Here is a 15,000-nt window from a genome sequence, read left to right as displayed (position 1 = left end):
GAGAGAGAGCTTTATTCGTCACATACATATACATGCAGTGAAATTCATTCTCTGCATTTAACCCATCACACACATGGAGTATGTAGTACACACAGCACAGCATGGAGCAGGGGGCAGCCAAAGGGCGCCTGGGGAGCAACCTGGGGGGGTGGGCTTGCTCAGGGACCCACAGTGATGCCAGCCCGAGGATTTGAACCAGGGTCCTCTCAGTGATGAACCCTCTTCTTCTCCCCTAGGCCACCACTCCAGGTACAGTCTATATAGCACAGTCTATATTAAACTTCCTCTAACCTGCTCACAAACGTGCAAACCTCAAATGTGCATCATTGTTGAGGTAAATGTGTTGAACATTGATCTGAGTGTTCCGTGGCAGCCTAAAACCTGACAAGGGCTTCCTTTCAAAAATCAACAGCTATTTCACTACAATTTTCCATGTTACACTTTGAAACAATGATGAAATTTCAGATTTCATGTGGATGTCATCATTGTCTGTAACTCCGTGTCAAAACACAATTTAAACTTGTTTCCAGTTGCTGATGTTTTAGAAATGATGGCTTCGCGATAGCAAAAGCATTTCCTTAAAGTTTCTGGAGCATTCAGGAAGTACTACACACTGAGCAAGTCTCTGGGGGGCAAACCATCAGCCATGAGCTTTAATTACACCAGCTTCTAAGAGAGATGTGATTTCTGTTTCGTCTCTATTTGCCCTAGCTCTCCACAGTTATTGGAGGCATTTAAAACAAAGGAGAGCATAACCCTACATTTCTAACAAAGTGCAGCAATAACAGTGATACCCTTCTCTTCACGCACTTTGTAATATTACATGTATGCCTTGCTCTTTCTTCCTTTGCCTGGTGCACACAGGTGTGATGCCATCATTTCCCCTTTTCAGTCCATCTTTTAAATGGTCTGTCTCTGTCACCTTTTTATTGGTGTCATGCTTGCCTGGAGGACCACACAGACAAAGACCATTGCACAAAATACAGAAGCACCCACACACAGCCGTGCGTCACGCACCCTATGGGAGTGAACAATATAGCCAGCCCCTGCAGGTTAATCACAAAATGTTGTGATCGTTCTGAAGTCACTCCCTCCTGCACCTTTTGGTGGGCGTTGGGACTCGTATTGATTTTACACACACAGGGTGCTGTAAGAACAGATAGAAGGCAGTAACAGAGAATGTGTATGTTTGTGTGTGAGTCAGTGTCCTTGTTATTATTTCATTATCCAGCTGATGATGGCTCATGTACTGAGCCAGCCTACAGAGATCAGTCAGTCCTGTGGTGTTGCTAGCAGTCTCATTTGTACTGTTTTCCAACAACGCTAACAAATGACATGCAGACTGCCGTGTTTTTGAATCCCATTAACATTTACCTATGAGAGCTAAACAGGGAGCAAAGATACATCTGCTCTCTGCAACATACCGTAATTAAGGTGCAAATGGTATACCTGGTCTATTCTTTTTGCAAGAATAATGAGAAATAACGAAAGAGTAACAAAATCGGTCGGTCAAGGATTCATCCTACAACGAGCTAACAATCCAAAGCAGAAGAAAATAACAGGGCTGACTTCAAATCAAAGACCAGGATCCCAACAGGGTTTGGGATGAACTGGACTGAAGAGAAAGCATCCTTGGAATGAAACGCATCTGTGGGAACTACTGCGTCAGGATTACAGGAGTTTCATTAACATTACAGCAGTGGCTCTGACTGTGGGCCAGGCCCCACATGTGGGGCGCAGAGCCGCAGTAGGTGTATTGTGGACAATCAAGTGACAGATATGAAGGGAAAATAAAAACATATTTATTTAGGTAAAAGTTAGCATGGATCCTTTTTTTTATTGTTAAAGATGGGTAAAAACTATGGGGTGCAACAATATGAATAAATATGAGCCACAATGGTGGATGTCATCTCTTTTCCAGATAAGCCCATGGGAGTCCACATATTCAGTCTCCAGTGGGGGAAATAAGAATTTGATCCCTTCTGAATTTGTAAGTCTCTAATTTTTATGGTAGTTTCATTTTGATGAAGAGAGGCAGAATATCAACTGAAAATCCAGAAAAACATAAAAGTTACATAAAAGTTATAAACTAATTTGCATGTCATTAAGTGACATGAGTATTTGATCCCCAAGGAAAACATTACTTAATACGGGCTACAATCTTGTCCCTGACAAGCACTTTGGTCTTTCCCACAGTGGTGGAGAGCTTGGAATGGAAGAAACTGATTCTGTGGACAGGCGGCTTTAAACACATACTAAGTTGGGATCAGGAGTATCTGTAATTGATTGGCTGATTGATAGGAGCCAGAAGTCTGACTGGGCTGTGTTTTTTTTAATGGATTTTTGGTTAATATTCTGTCTTTCTCTGTTAAAATGAAACTACCATTAAAAAATGTAACTGAACAAAATTACAAATGCAGCAGGGACTCAAATAATTACTGCATTTGTCATTTGAGGTATCAGAGATAACAAAAGCTCATAAATATTAAATTGTAGCTATTTTTACATTTCACTAGGACTGTTGGTGAAGCTCCAAAGTGTTGATATTAATCAACACATACATATAAGTTAAAAAGTTAACAATGGATCACTCAGAGAGAAGCAATAGAGTTTTAACCCCCCCTCCCCCTTCCATCCGCCCACATGGTGCACAACTGCTTTTCTCTGCCAAAGGCAGAAACTCCAGAATCATAGATTTTTTTTTTAAACTAAATCTAGTGCCCAAGTAGTTAACGTGACAATAGTGAGGTGAACTGAAGCATGACTGGTTGGCGTCTACAGGTGTGATGTCCCTTTTCAGTCATTGCTCAAATTGTCTGCCTCTGTCACGTCTTTTTTTGGTCTGTGCAGTAACAATAATTTGAAGAGAAACACATTTCAATGGGAAAGCCTCCCGTTAATGTGTATGTGGACTTATTCCATAGTTTATGAGTCTTGTTATCTTCACATTTCTCTCAGTACTTGCAGCTGTTTGTGTGTGTGCAGTTTGTCACTATGCTTTCAACACATTTTTCTCCATTCAACCAGCTAAACTCTTCAATTTCCTGGCAGTGACAGATCACCTCAGGCCAGCAATATAATTGTCTAAAACAGAAGAGGAAGAGGTGGCGATGAGGAGAGTGTCTTTGGAATACTGGAATAGGATCCTCTCCTTTATTCCGAATAAAATTATATACAGACTGAGGGTTCTGAGTGATTTAAAATCTATCCCAGATAAAGAGGATCTAAGGCAGAGGAGAAAAGGTGACACTACCATTGATTTCTCACAGTTGAGTGGCATTACATGCAGACCAGCTTATGGTGGACTTCCCAAAATTGAAAAGCTGGCTAGACTGGCTACACTTAAGATTGGTCTCATTACCTATAAAATGATTATTCTGAAGATGTAACCAGAATACAATCAGCTGGCAACCAGCTGAGTTGAGTCCCCTACTGCCAGGAGATACATTGCAGATGAGATGCGCTGGCTGGCACAGACTTACTGCAACATATTGGCAATCTGTCTGTTTATAAATTAGAAGGTAATTCTTTTGCCAATGTCTGTGAGTGACTGCAGTCAGTCTGAACTGGACTGAGATTGTTTAAAGACATTGCCTCCCATCAGATGACCTTTGCAAACATCTTGTGATCAAAAGGGGTCGCCCAGCGGTTGAGGATATTGCATGCTCAACCTTTGCACAAGCAGTTGGTTTTTGAATGCAAAAAAATCCAATGTAAGCACCAGGCAGCCACTGAGTTTCCTAGTCAAGCAAGGAAGTTGATGTCCTATTTTTACTCTAAAGCCATGAAAGTCTGTTTGACTATAATAAACCTGATTTTAACAAGTTTGAGGTTTGAACTAAAGCATCAAACACCAAACCACAAAGATCATTTTTGGCTGGACCCCAAAATTGGACAATACAAACACAAGGTAGCTAAATATTGATTTCATGCCTTGAACGTTCTGCTGGGATCATACAAATCTTAATCTATGACATGTAAGGTACATCTGTGACATGTACATCTATGATATCTGTGACATGTAAGGTACACTTAAATTTTTTTTTTTTTCATATAGAAAGACTTTGGTTGAAATATTTTCCTGATGCCTTTGTGAAGTTCACCACACAGTCATTTTGTTTTTCCTGCTTTTTATGTTTTATTGCTGGTTATGTAAGACAAAAATGAGCCCACCCCAGGACAGCATTTTGCACTTCCTGTCTGTTAATACTGTAATTTCAGACAGTTAAAGATATCTCCCACATCCCAAAAAATTTAATAACATTTCAGAATGAACATTTCAGCTATCAACAACAACAACGACCACACAGTTTAACTTGCCGCTGCAGAACTTTATTCCGTTACTGTTTTACACACACAATGGCACAGATAAAGCGAAACATGTACCTGATACAGCGAGAAGAGTACACGCTCACACACTCGCGTACTGTTTTTATGGCCCAGAGAGAAGCATTAGTAGATTAAAGGACTTATTAGAAAAAAAGCAGCTGAATGTGGTCTCGCGTTATTTCCCCTGAGAAACTCATTCTTAAGAATGCCTCAATAAGACCTCGCAGTTCTGCACACCAGGCCTGAACTCACAAATTGTTCATTTTAATTCAAATGGCTTACAGCTTTTCATATAATTCCCAAAATGGGAAAAAAAATAAATTTATAATATATAAAAAAATATGTAATCACTATATTCCAAGATTTTAATTATCTTGCAAATGACAAATATGATTTAGTGGTTTGTTAAAAAGCTTCAGTGCCAGGCGTTGAAAATCAGAGAGAGCAGCAAAGTTCAGGAAGATTATTTTCTCTGAGAAAGCAGACTTCAGCAAGTAATATAACACAGCAACACGGGTGCACAATAACTCAAAGACTGTTCATTATTACTGCAAACAAAACAAAACAAAACAAAACATTAATGTTGGGGAACAGGACTTATGTGGAAAATTTTATGGCTTTGCCTTAAGTGCAGGACTATAATATCTTTGAGTGTGCTGCAATTTTTATTTTTTCTGCATTTTAATTCTGCCTTTAAAATGAACCTGTGTGGATGCTTTTTTATATCATGTCTGCCCATACAGCTTTTATTATTCATTCAGAATTGCCTCTTGGCATTTTTTTTTTCCTGTGTGTTTCAGGTTATTAGGAAAATGTGAGCTTGTTTACAGGCTGAGAACAAGGATTCACAGCAAGTGAGTGGATAGCCTCAGTGCTTCTTCCTGCATGCTCTAGTCAGGCAGCTCCATCACTAAAATCAAACTTATTATTTCCAGTAGTAAGAAAATAGCAGACAAACTATTTCCAGCTGTGTGCTATGGGCTTATATAGTGTTTTTTTTTTTTTGCTGTGGAAAACAACTTAGAAAGGCAGAAAGACCTGCCTGGAATCTTTTGGTCATTTTGTCCCACATATTGTCATTAAGCTCCAGAGACTTACACCAATTGCAAAGCCAGTAATTTCTAGGAGCACATGGTGTTTACACACCAAATAAAAGATACTTCAACTCTGTCATGGTTGGTAAAAATCTGAGAAACACATCTTTTTTTTCCTTTTTTTATTACCTCTGAAGAAGACTTTGGATGTAATAAAAGCAATGGAAACAATCCAGTTGATGAAGAAGAGTGTTGCCTCATGGCCAGAGGTGGGAAGTAACGAAGTACAAATACTTCGTTACTGTACTTAAGTAGATTTTTTAGGTATCTGTACTTTACTTGAGTATTTATTTTTCTGAGTACTTTTTACTTTTACTCCCTACATTTTTACACAAGTATCTGTACTTTCTACCTCTTACATTTTCAAAACAGACTCGTTACTTTTTAACACGTCAGGGAGAAGTTTGCGTTTCCGGTCAGTGCGCCGTCAGTCATCAAGCGATCTGAGCCTAAACGGAGGAATATTAACATATAAGAGACAATCGTACTGGCGTATCCTCCATCACCGGGGCTTATCGGGTACAAAGGGATTAAATACACAAACCCATATAATTAATGTCTCATTTATAGCGCTATAATCAGGGGTCACAGCGGGCCGGACCGAATCCGTAAATTATGCTCGCGGGACATAAACAGCTTAGCTAGCGCTACTGAAGAGGAGCGAGCATGAAGGGAGTAACGTGTGGCAGGTAAATGCAACGTTTTTAAATGCTCAACAAATATCAGCAAACACACAAAGTGTGTGCAGTTTGTCACACAGTGTGTCTGCTAGCTAAAAGAAGAGCTGCTGCATTTCAGGGAGAGCAAAGAGAGAGAAGTTCACTCAGAGATGGAGAAAGAGGACAGGAGAGGAAGAAGAGAGGTTAGAATTAAAGGTAAGGACTGGAAAATAAACTGAAGTATGCTGACTTTGTGTTATTCAAAGATTGGATGAAAATACTGCAGTTTAGTGTGTAATAAATAGGTTATCTTGTTGTACTGTATTTACAGTAAAGCTCTGTGTTGGTGCACTTTGTGTTCATGGTCAGAGTTACAGGTTACATCAGTGCAGCAGAGATGAGTTTGAATCAAAGCTGCTGATGCTGAGATTCATTCACTGAATCCAACATTTCTACAGTCTGTATGCTGTCAGTGTAGGGGATGGAGATCAGCTCAGATAGCTGTGAAATACTGGGTTACATCTTTGTGAGTTCACTTCATCCACACAGAGCAGTAAACCTCAGAGCAGCAGCAGCAGGTCAGCTGATCACAGCCTGCACACCAACATCATTTACTGCAGCTCACAATAGAAAGCTGTGATTCTTCTCCCCATGCAGAGTCACTACAGCTGATCTTAGGGTTCCTCCAGCTTCTGAATCCCACTGTAACCCCTGAGTATCCTCATGTTGGTGTTTAGGTGGAGGCACAGTCACCCTCTACTATGGAGGACACAGAGAACAGAGCTGTGCTTAAATTCACTTTCACAGTTTGTGATTCAAGCTGAGTGCATTCATTAGAATTAAAATTTAGGTTGGAATAACATTTGTGTTCTCATGTATTATTTTATATTATTACAATAATATATAATAAGGTTCAGTTAGCTTTACACAAAAATAGCAGGTAGAAACGTCCTCCAAAGAGCTACTTTTACTTTCTTACTTTGAGTAAATTTCAGAGCCTGTACTTTTTTACTTTTACTTAAGTAAAGAAGTTGAACCAGTACTTCGACTTTTACCAAAGTATTTTTTAACACAAGTACTTGTACTTCTACTTAAGTACAGAATGTTAGTACTTTTGCCACCTCTGCTCATGGCTGGAGACATTATGTTAGTTTTGAATGTGATTTCCTTGCTCTTTCCTTGAGTTCCCAGATTTTTTTTCTTTTCATTTTGCTATTCACATTCACATTACCAAAAACAGTGGGCTGCAAAACATGTTACTGCTAAAAAGCATTTCAAAAGCAATCAACATGTTTTCAAGAGTATTTGATTAATGCTTTATAATCATCATCATCATGTTTGCCCCCGTCCACCCCCCACCCATCCCTGCTCATCTCTGCACCTAGCCTTCCCTTCATGTCCAACAACAGAAAACACACCAGTTGATTAAAGAATGGAGGGTCTATCTACTGAAGAGGTTTGTGACCCACACACCACAAGGGTGCAATTAACTCAAGTACTGTGACTCACTGCTGGGAGTAGGAGGGACAGAGAATAAATGTGAATACATTCCTTGAAAATCTGTGCGCATGTATGTTTTCTTTGATGCCAGAAGTGATGTCTTTATGAGCCACAGGCCTGTGTGTAACACCTTGTTTGGGTGTTTTTTAAAAAGAGAATAATCACTGAATATTGATGTAATATGTTGTAAGTGGTTCCGAGTGAACTTGGCATTAGGACAAATCTGTGTTCAGGACCTCTTATCGAGCTCTTATTGAATGCTACTTTTTTTACAACGTTAATGCAGTTATAATTACTGTTTTTTTTCTTACCTGTGAAAATCATTATGTTACAAAGTGACCATGAATGGCTTCAGTTTAGTGGACCATAAAGAGCTGACATTTAAAGTCCAGGATCAACAAGCTTACCGCACCAGAGAGCCACAGGGCTGCATCATAACTGTGTAGAATCCCAACAATGTGCAGACATTATGTGCATTAAACACAGTGGGGAAAAATATGCTGTCTAGTGAAATTAGATTACAGCTCATCTGATATGCAGAGGCAGGTATGCTAGGTATGAAATATATGCAGCAGTTTTACCATTTCAAACAGTCTGCAAAGGATCTCTTTTTTTCATATGGTTAATAGAGCCAGACTCATAAAGAGCACATGCATGCACTTAAGCTCAGAATGGCAGAAAGTCTGACAGCAGCATCTACCACAGAACCGGAGCCAAGCTGTTTGCTGGAAATTGGATGAGGAATAATATGTCAATCTGACTCATAATTGAGCTTTGACTGAGTGATACAGTCTAATTCTTAGCTGCAGGTTGTTCTATGAAAAATGTTCGGCTGACTAACCCAAAAAAACATTAACATGAGGATGTGAAAAAGGCTAAATTAATGTTATGTTTACAAAACTAAAGCCCAACACATCATATAACCCCTTACCCAAAGTTTGCATACATCCATTCAAACTGAAGCAAACAACAACCTCTAGGGGTCCATTTCAGTGTAGTTATATTTTACCACAGCATAAATTAGCATAATGAGCATACAGAGTGGAAACCAAAAGAAATGGAAAATTTGCACATAGCTTGGGCAGATGGCAGCTATAAAACAGCAGTTAGTTAGTAGAAAGCAAATGCCTTCACTTGGCCTCACAAGCACAGAGCAGCATGTGCATAGGCACAAATACGCAGGCAAATAAAAGCTTAAACAGGCAATAGGCAAATTTAAATGGCTGAATTGATGCAGCTAAAGTGATGCAGCAACGCTGTCCCAGGGTGGAGAGGTCCTTCAGATTGGGTCCAGTGTTGCAACATGGACAGAAAAACATCCTTCTAACTTCACGTGTGACTACTGTTCACTGAAGCCACATCAGACATGGTCTCGGTGGAGGGGTAGCTGTCAAGAAAGGGAAACATGGAGAAAGAGCTGAGGTATGCCAAATTCCACAAGGAGGAGGAGGTCATGAGAGATGGCTGCAGACACAGTGAGTGTCTACAGCCATTGTTTGTGTGTGTGTAGCAATGGGCAGCAGGGGTGGGCTGCCCATTGCTACACACACACACACACACGCATGCACACACGCACACAGCAACAACATTGTTGATTTGTGTATTCATTTTGTGTTTTTCTTTTTCCAGGTGTTGTTTCTTGTCTGTGTTTTCGTGCAGGTGCAGCAGCTGATGATGTAATTGTCTTTTCTCGTATTTTCTCCCCTTTTTTCTTTTCTTTCTCTCATAGTCTTTTTTTCCTACCTGTCAACTCTGATATCGCTGTATTGCAGATGTATACATGTGAATAATGATGAAACTGAATAAATAAATAAATTAAAAGAATAAATTAAGAGTTTATACTGTAGAGCTCATCTTGGAAAAGCAAATGTGTTTGACACAAAAGCCCACTGAGATCACGATTCTGATTGCAAAAGCTGCCAGACAGGACAGGTTCTTTAGATAAATTAAAAAAAGTTTAGTTTCAGTATTGTTTTCATTTATTTCTGTCAGTTTTAGTCTTAACTTTTCATGGAACATGGAAAAGCCCATCAGAGTTGTTTCAACCAACAAAGGTGTATTCTGAGTACTTTAGCAAGTGGCCTTCCAAACCTCAGCTTAACCTTCACCATTCCTGCCATTTTAATTACATTACAAACTGAGAAAATGGTTACCCTTAAACCTATCAGATTTAGCTGTTTTAGGACCCAAATGCAGAATGCTGCAGATGTAGGTGAACATTAAGTGAGCATTTATTGCAGAGCATTAATCACAGACAGAACACAATCTAGGAGTCACAAAGAAAACAGAGAAACACTACAGAGAGCACAGCTAAGAGGGACAACTTGAGGCTATGACAAGAAGTACACAAGGTGATGAGTCTAGAGGAAAACAGGTGGGAAACACAGCAGGAACAAATCAGGGGAAACAAGACAAGGGAAGTTAAACACAAGGCACACGAGACGAGAGACCATAAAAAGAAACAGGAAATAATTAACAAAGGGCATGTTACATAGATGGGGACTTAGCCAGACAAGGAAACACAAAGGAGGCATTAAACTCTAAAGCAACTTGGAACTTAGAACAGAACTAAATACACTAAGAAGAAGAATACAGAAACAGTATAACCACTAAGCAGACCAAGACTCTCACTGAATATTCAAATAAACCAAACTAGAAGTCCAAAAACTCAAATTCTGAGAAAACAGGCACAGAACCATAACAAAACCCTTATAAGTAAAAATTTCCTTCCCTGGCTTTTCCTAACTTTTAGTGAGATCAAGGCATAGCCATGTGGACTTTTTTTTTTTAACTTCACATTCATCTTTTTTCCCCCCAAATAACAGAGAGAACCTGTTTGATGAGGCTCACAGCTGGACTTTAGTAATGAAATCCTGTGGGAGGAGAGTGGATTAGTGAGCTTCCAGTTATCTGTTCACATCTGCCCATTTGCTGTCGCAGATTCTGTGAAGTAGATTTTAAAAAACAAAGGCTGCAGACCTATGTACACAGTAAAATGGGCAGTGTTAATGCAACACTAAAAGAGTCAATTTTAACACTGAGCCAGTGAACATATGGTCCCGCCCTGTACAGTGTTAAAATTACACTGAGCTCAGTGTTACATTTTCAGAGTTGATTTTACTCTGATTAGAGTTAAATTTAGCTATAGAGTAAAATTTAATCAGCACTCACATTGTTAATATACTTTTACTCTATGACATAAATAACACTCACAGTGTTATTTAAATATGACACTGCTACTTTAAGTGTTATTCTAAATCAACTCCTACAATTTTTTCTTAACAAGTGTAAGATCTATTTAACTGTTAATTAAATTTAACTCTAAACAGTGTTAATGTGTAACCAATTCAGTCAGTGTCAAAAAAATTTACACAATTATATACTGTTTTTATAAACCTATTGTTAATATTTCTTACGACATACAGCCAAAGATATTTGTAGCACAAAAAGAACCCATCTTCCTTGTCTTATTAATTTATTAAGTTCAGTACAAAAATAAAATGCACTTAAAGGCTTCTCTGCATTTTCAGTTTGATTAGAAAGAAAAAACTTTTCTAAGACAATGTGAATTTACTGGAACATCTTTATCCATTTATCTAAGAAATACATATTTTTTGAAGAACTTGACATTAGTGCCATTTTTAACAAACGACAAATATCAATTGGTCAGTGACAAAGTTAAAAGCACCCATTTTCTTAAGGTCATAAAATTTTACACAAAAGCTTTTCAAATTAGATCTTTAGATTACCAGTGACCAATTAGGAATATGTTGTTGCCGATGAAATTCTGTAGCCCCAGTTGAAAGTAATTTTGTGTTTGACATGGAGAGAGAGAGTGTTCACTACAAAGTTCTGAAGCAATTTCAGCACCTTCCTTTAACTCTCCAAGTTCCAAGACGTACATGTTGTGGAGCATTTGATTATAAACAGTTCCAAATACGAAGTGAAAAATTTCATCAAAAGCTCCAAGTGAGCTGGCTGACTTGCATGGTACGACCTGCTTGTCCAGAACAATGAAGAACTCATGAATGGTGCTCCTCTTTGTCCCAACAGCAAGTGGGTAGGGCTGCGTAGTGGAGTTCATGGCATCAGCATGTTCCTGGACACTTGTTCCACTCTAAGTATGAAAAAAAGGAAAAATAAGTGGGATTTAAAATTTCTGTCAAAAACTGCCAGAAGCTTTCCCTGTCAAAGTTCAAATCAACACCTAACCAACACTCTCTGCCCCCAAATAGAAGAATTCATAGCAATAAAAGGAATGAAATTGGTTCCATATAATTTTAAAACAGAATCCATTTCATATATGAAAAGAATCATAGCAAAAGAGGAGAAAGGGAACAGGTAATAGTTGTTGCAAAAATTAACATACATTACAAACCTTCTGGAAGACCACATGGTGCTCCTCATCCTGGGATGGAGAAACTAGGGTTTAATATTTTTCCCGAAAATGACATGAATCAAATCCCGGGAAATGACGAGCCATTTCCCGGGAATCCCGGGAAAAAGTTTATTTATTTTTTTATTTTAATTAGGCCTTCTGTAGCCTGTGTCGGCCTTAACCTATTGTGATATTGTAGAGGTAGCTTTCCAGCTATGTCCTGTTATGCCCAGTAGGGGGCAACGTCGGCTTGATTAACGCAATAAAACCTACATCTGGACATTCGAGTGCTCGAGCTATGCGGTGTTGTATCGTTCCTCAACACTCCCTTAACAAATATAATTCGAATATTCCTCCATTGTACATGGAATTATACCAAGCTATTTTACAACTGCTGGTGCAAAACAATACGGTTCATCTCCACAGCATTGATAAAGGCTCAGCCACGCTGTCCTGGCGACATCTGTTGCACTATATCTCCACCAGTGGAACGCTGTAACAGTCATTGAAAAGTTAACTACCGTACTACACTATAATATGACATAACACAGGGCCTTGAGTAATGCACTACGACTTGGTCATTGCCATTCTGGCAACAGCAAATTTATAACACCGTGTCTGAGGGTTTAAGTAGGTTCGCTGTGAATCGTCTATTGAAAAACTGGCCAATCCTTATAGCCTAAAAAATATACATTTTACTCAACTCCATTTTAAAAGCGAAATATGTTAAAGCAATCTATTTCATGATAATTTCTTCACCCATTAGGCCCGTATCCTAATTCATGATTGTTAGTAAGCCGCTGCAAACGAGGAAAAGAAACACTCGAAGTTAAACAGATATTTCTTTATTGTTCAGGGCAGGCATATTTTATAGGCTATATAATGCAATATAACAATATATAATAATATAGAATTATATAATACAAAATACCTTAGGGTAAACACATTGCCTACGATTTCAACAAATTAAAGAGGAAAAAAGTACAACTGTTTAATACCTCTATTAAAACGCTTGAGATGAAGGCTGAAGCCTTAAACGGAGGCTGAACGTGCCTGAAATGAAGAGTAATGCTTTTCGCATTAAACGAACCCTTCTCTCAATATTTCCTTAAATTTAACTTTCTGAAGCTTTCTTTTCTTTCTGAAAGTCAAATCGACGCGCGCGACTTTTTTCCCGGTTTCCCGTCTAACGTTTCCCGGGAAACGGGAAATGGTTCTGATCGCATTTCCCGGGAATCCCGGATCCCGGGATTAATCCCTAGGAGAAACCTTCCCACGTCTTTTGTAACCCTGACAGGAAGGAGGAATCAGGTGGAACAGGAGAATGATGGAAGCAAGATCACTGTCCCAGCCTGTGAGAACAGAAATAACACAGAACATGAAAATAAAGAAAAAAAATTAGAAGGCTATTCCTTTAAAGCCGAAACATAAAGAAATCCAATAGAAAATTCAATTAAATAAAAAATTCTTTACAATTCCTCCAGCTACTATTAATACTTAGGTTTAAGTCCTACAGAATAAAACTACCAGAGGTAAGGGTCTCATCCAGTTCCTCCTCACTTGAAGCTCCTTCAGCACAGTAGATCACTTCTTCAAGGTCGGTTGAGGTAGGGAGAGTCTTGCTCTGCTGGATCACTTTATGCTTGAAAACAGTCGGCCACCTAAAGTAAAAGGCATTCTATTAATTGAGCACAGAAAATAAGACAAGAAGTACAACACTCATCAAAAATAATAAAAAACACATTGAAAATAATCACTGCAAACCATACACTACCATGTTGAAAAATTATGTAAAATAAAAACAAATGTATTCCAATATAAAACGAATGTTTGCAGTTTATGGGGGAAAAAAAAAATGTTGGCACTAACCTCTCCAAAAACCTGGTAGCTACATCTTCTCCAAATTCCAGAATGAAGTCTTGATCAATCTAAACATATGGAAAAAGAGCTTATTGCAATATAACACAAAGCCAATTCATCTCCAGGCCTTTATTTCAGGGGCAGGTTTGTTTAAAGAGGTTATTAATTTAAAAAACAAAGATCTTACTGGATTGTGTGATCAACTCATGATCAGAAACTAACTTCTTTGATTTAATTTTTTTGACCAAACCTACTTAGGTAAAGCATCAAAAGTAAAGTGTGGAGTTTGCCCAAAATGAGATGTATAGCTATTTTAGAAGGTTTTCATTTTAGAGAACAAGTCAATTCACTTATGAACACACAATTGTACATCAACAGGCTATTTGTGTAAAATGCTGAATTACCAAGCCTCTGACATCTCTGAAGCGAGGAAATTCAGTCAAGACGCTGGATGATCTGTTTTCGTCCAGGACCATCTTGCAACGGTAATCAAACATCATCTTCATTTTGTTCCTGATGGCGGCCTCATCAGAAGAGTATTTCATGAAGGAATTAGCTTCCTTATATGGCTCTTCTCTTAGGGTCACCTCAGGGTTAAATGAAACATCTCCTCTGGCTGTTGGTCCACACCCAGTCAGCTGACATGATGATCTTCTCCCCTCTGATAAGGTGCTCTTCCTCTGGATGGTTTTAAGCCTCCATGCTAAGTAGCCACTTTAACCATAATAGAAATCTTCCTTTAAAATAGGTTAACAGGCTATTTTATTAGAAAGGCAGCATTTGGGTCAAAAGATAAAGAATTTAAAACAACTTGGATATTGGATTTAATACTTACATATCCATTTTTGGAATAAGGATCACGCAGGTTTGGGAACTTTTCAATCATGCCTTGAGCATACATCTCTCTCACATGTTGTGGTGGTGCTGTCCTAAAGGAGCAAATTAAATTAGGGCTGCAACTTTAGTAATTAAGTATTCTATCGATAATTCCATTGATTACTGAAGTAATTGGATAAGAATTACAGTTCATCTGCATATTTTAACTTCCGTACAGCAGTTTTTCCCTGTGTGAAACAAACAGGGTGGATGAAGCAGCTACAAAGTTGTCTTTTCTTCACTTGCTGATCAGGTGGTTGATGGAGGACTTCCAGCTGCTTCCCAGTAAACGTTTAATAGTGGG

The 15,000-nt window shown here is 38.6% G+C and overlaps 1 protein-coding gene across 2 annotated transcripts; it reads right to left on the bottom strand.

The window, feature by feature from the left end:
- Positions 1 to 11,306: 11,306 nt before the first annotated feature.
- Positions 11,307 to 14,392, bottom strand: LOC115795020 (uncharacterized). Of its 2 annotated transcripts, none has more exons than XM_030750773.1 (6): positions 14,225 to 14,392; positions 13,830 to 13,888; positions 13,488 to 13,621; positions 13,229 to 13,312; positions 11,952 to 12,004; positions 11,307 to 11,699 (listed from the first exon to the last, which is right to left on the bottom strand). In XM_030750773.1, exons 1-6 carry the CDS (start codon positions 14,363 to 14,365, stop codon positions 11,328 to 11,330), a joined length of 843 nt encoding a protein of 280 aa, XP_030606633.1. In that variant the 5' UTR covers positions 14,366 to 14,392; the 3' UTR covers positions 11,307 to 11,327. The 2 variants fall into 2 exon arrangements, with proteins under 2 accessions (XP_030606633.1, XP_030606634.1); XM_030750774.1 differs by having other exon boundaries at positions 11,961 to 12,004.
- Between the last annotated feature and the right edge of the window lie 608 nt (positions 14,393 to 15,000).

This window comes from Archocentrus centrarchus, chromosome 16 (assembly GCF_007364275.1).
Source record: "Archocentrus centrarchus isolate MPI-CPG fArcCen1 chromosome 16, fArcCen1, whole genome shotgun sequence".
Taxonomy (NCBI): domain Eukaryota; kingdom Metazoa; phylum Chordata; class Actinopteri; order Cichliformes; family Cichlidae; genus Archocentrus; species Archocentrus centrarchus.
Note: the sequence above shows the minus strand (reverse complement) of the source record. Positions and strands in the feature narration are given on the sequence as shown.

What these genes read in the sequence shown, in the direction of transcription:
- LOC115795020 (XM_030750773.1), bottom strand. Translation starts at nt 14,365, where the DNA reads ATGAAATACTCTTCTGATGAGGCCGCCATCAGGAACAAAATGAAGATG. An exon ending in GGATGAGACCCTTACCTCTG is followed by an intron (nt 13,313 to 13,487) that starts GTAGTTTTATTC and finishes CTGTTCTCACAG; the next exon opens with GCTGGGACAGTGATCTTGCT. An exon ending in TTACAAAAGACGTGGGAAGG is followed by an intron (nt 12,005 to 13,228) that starts TTTCTCCTAGGG and finishes ATTAAACCCTAG; the next exon opens with TTTCTCCATCCCAGGATGAG.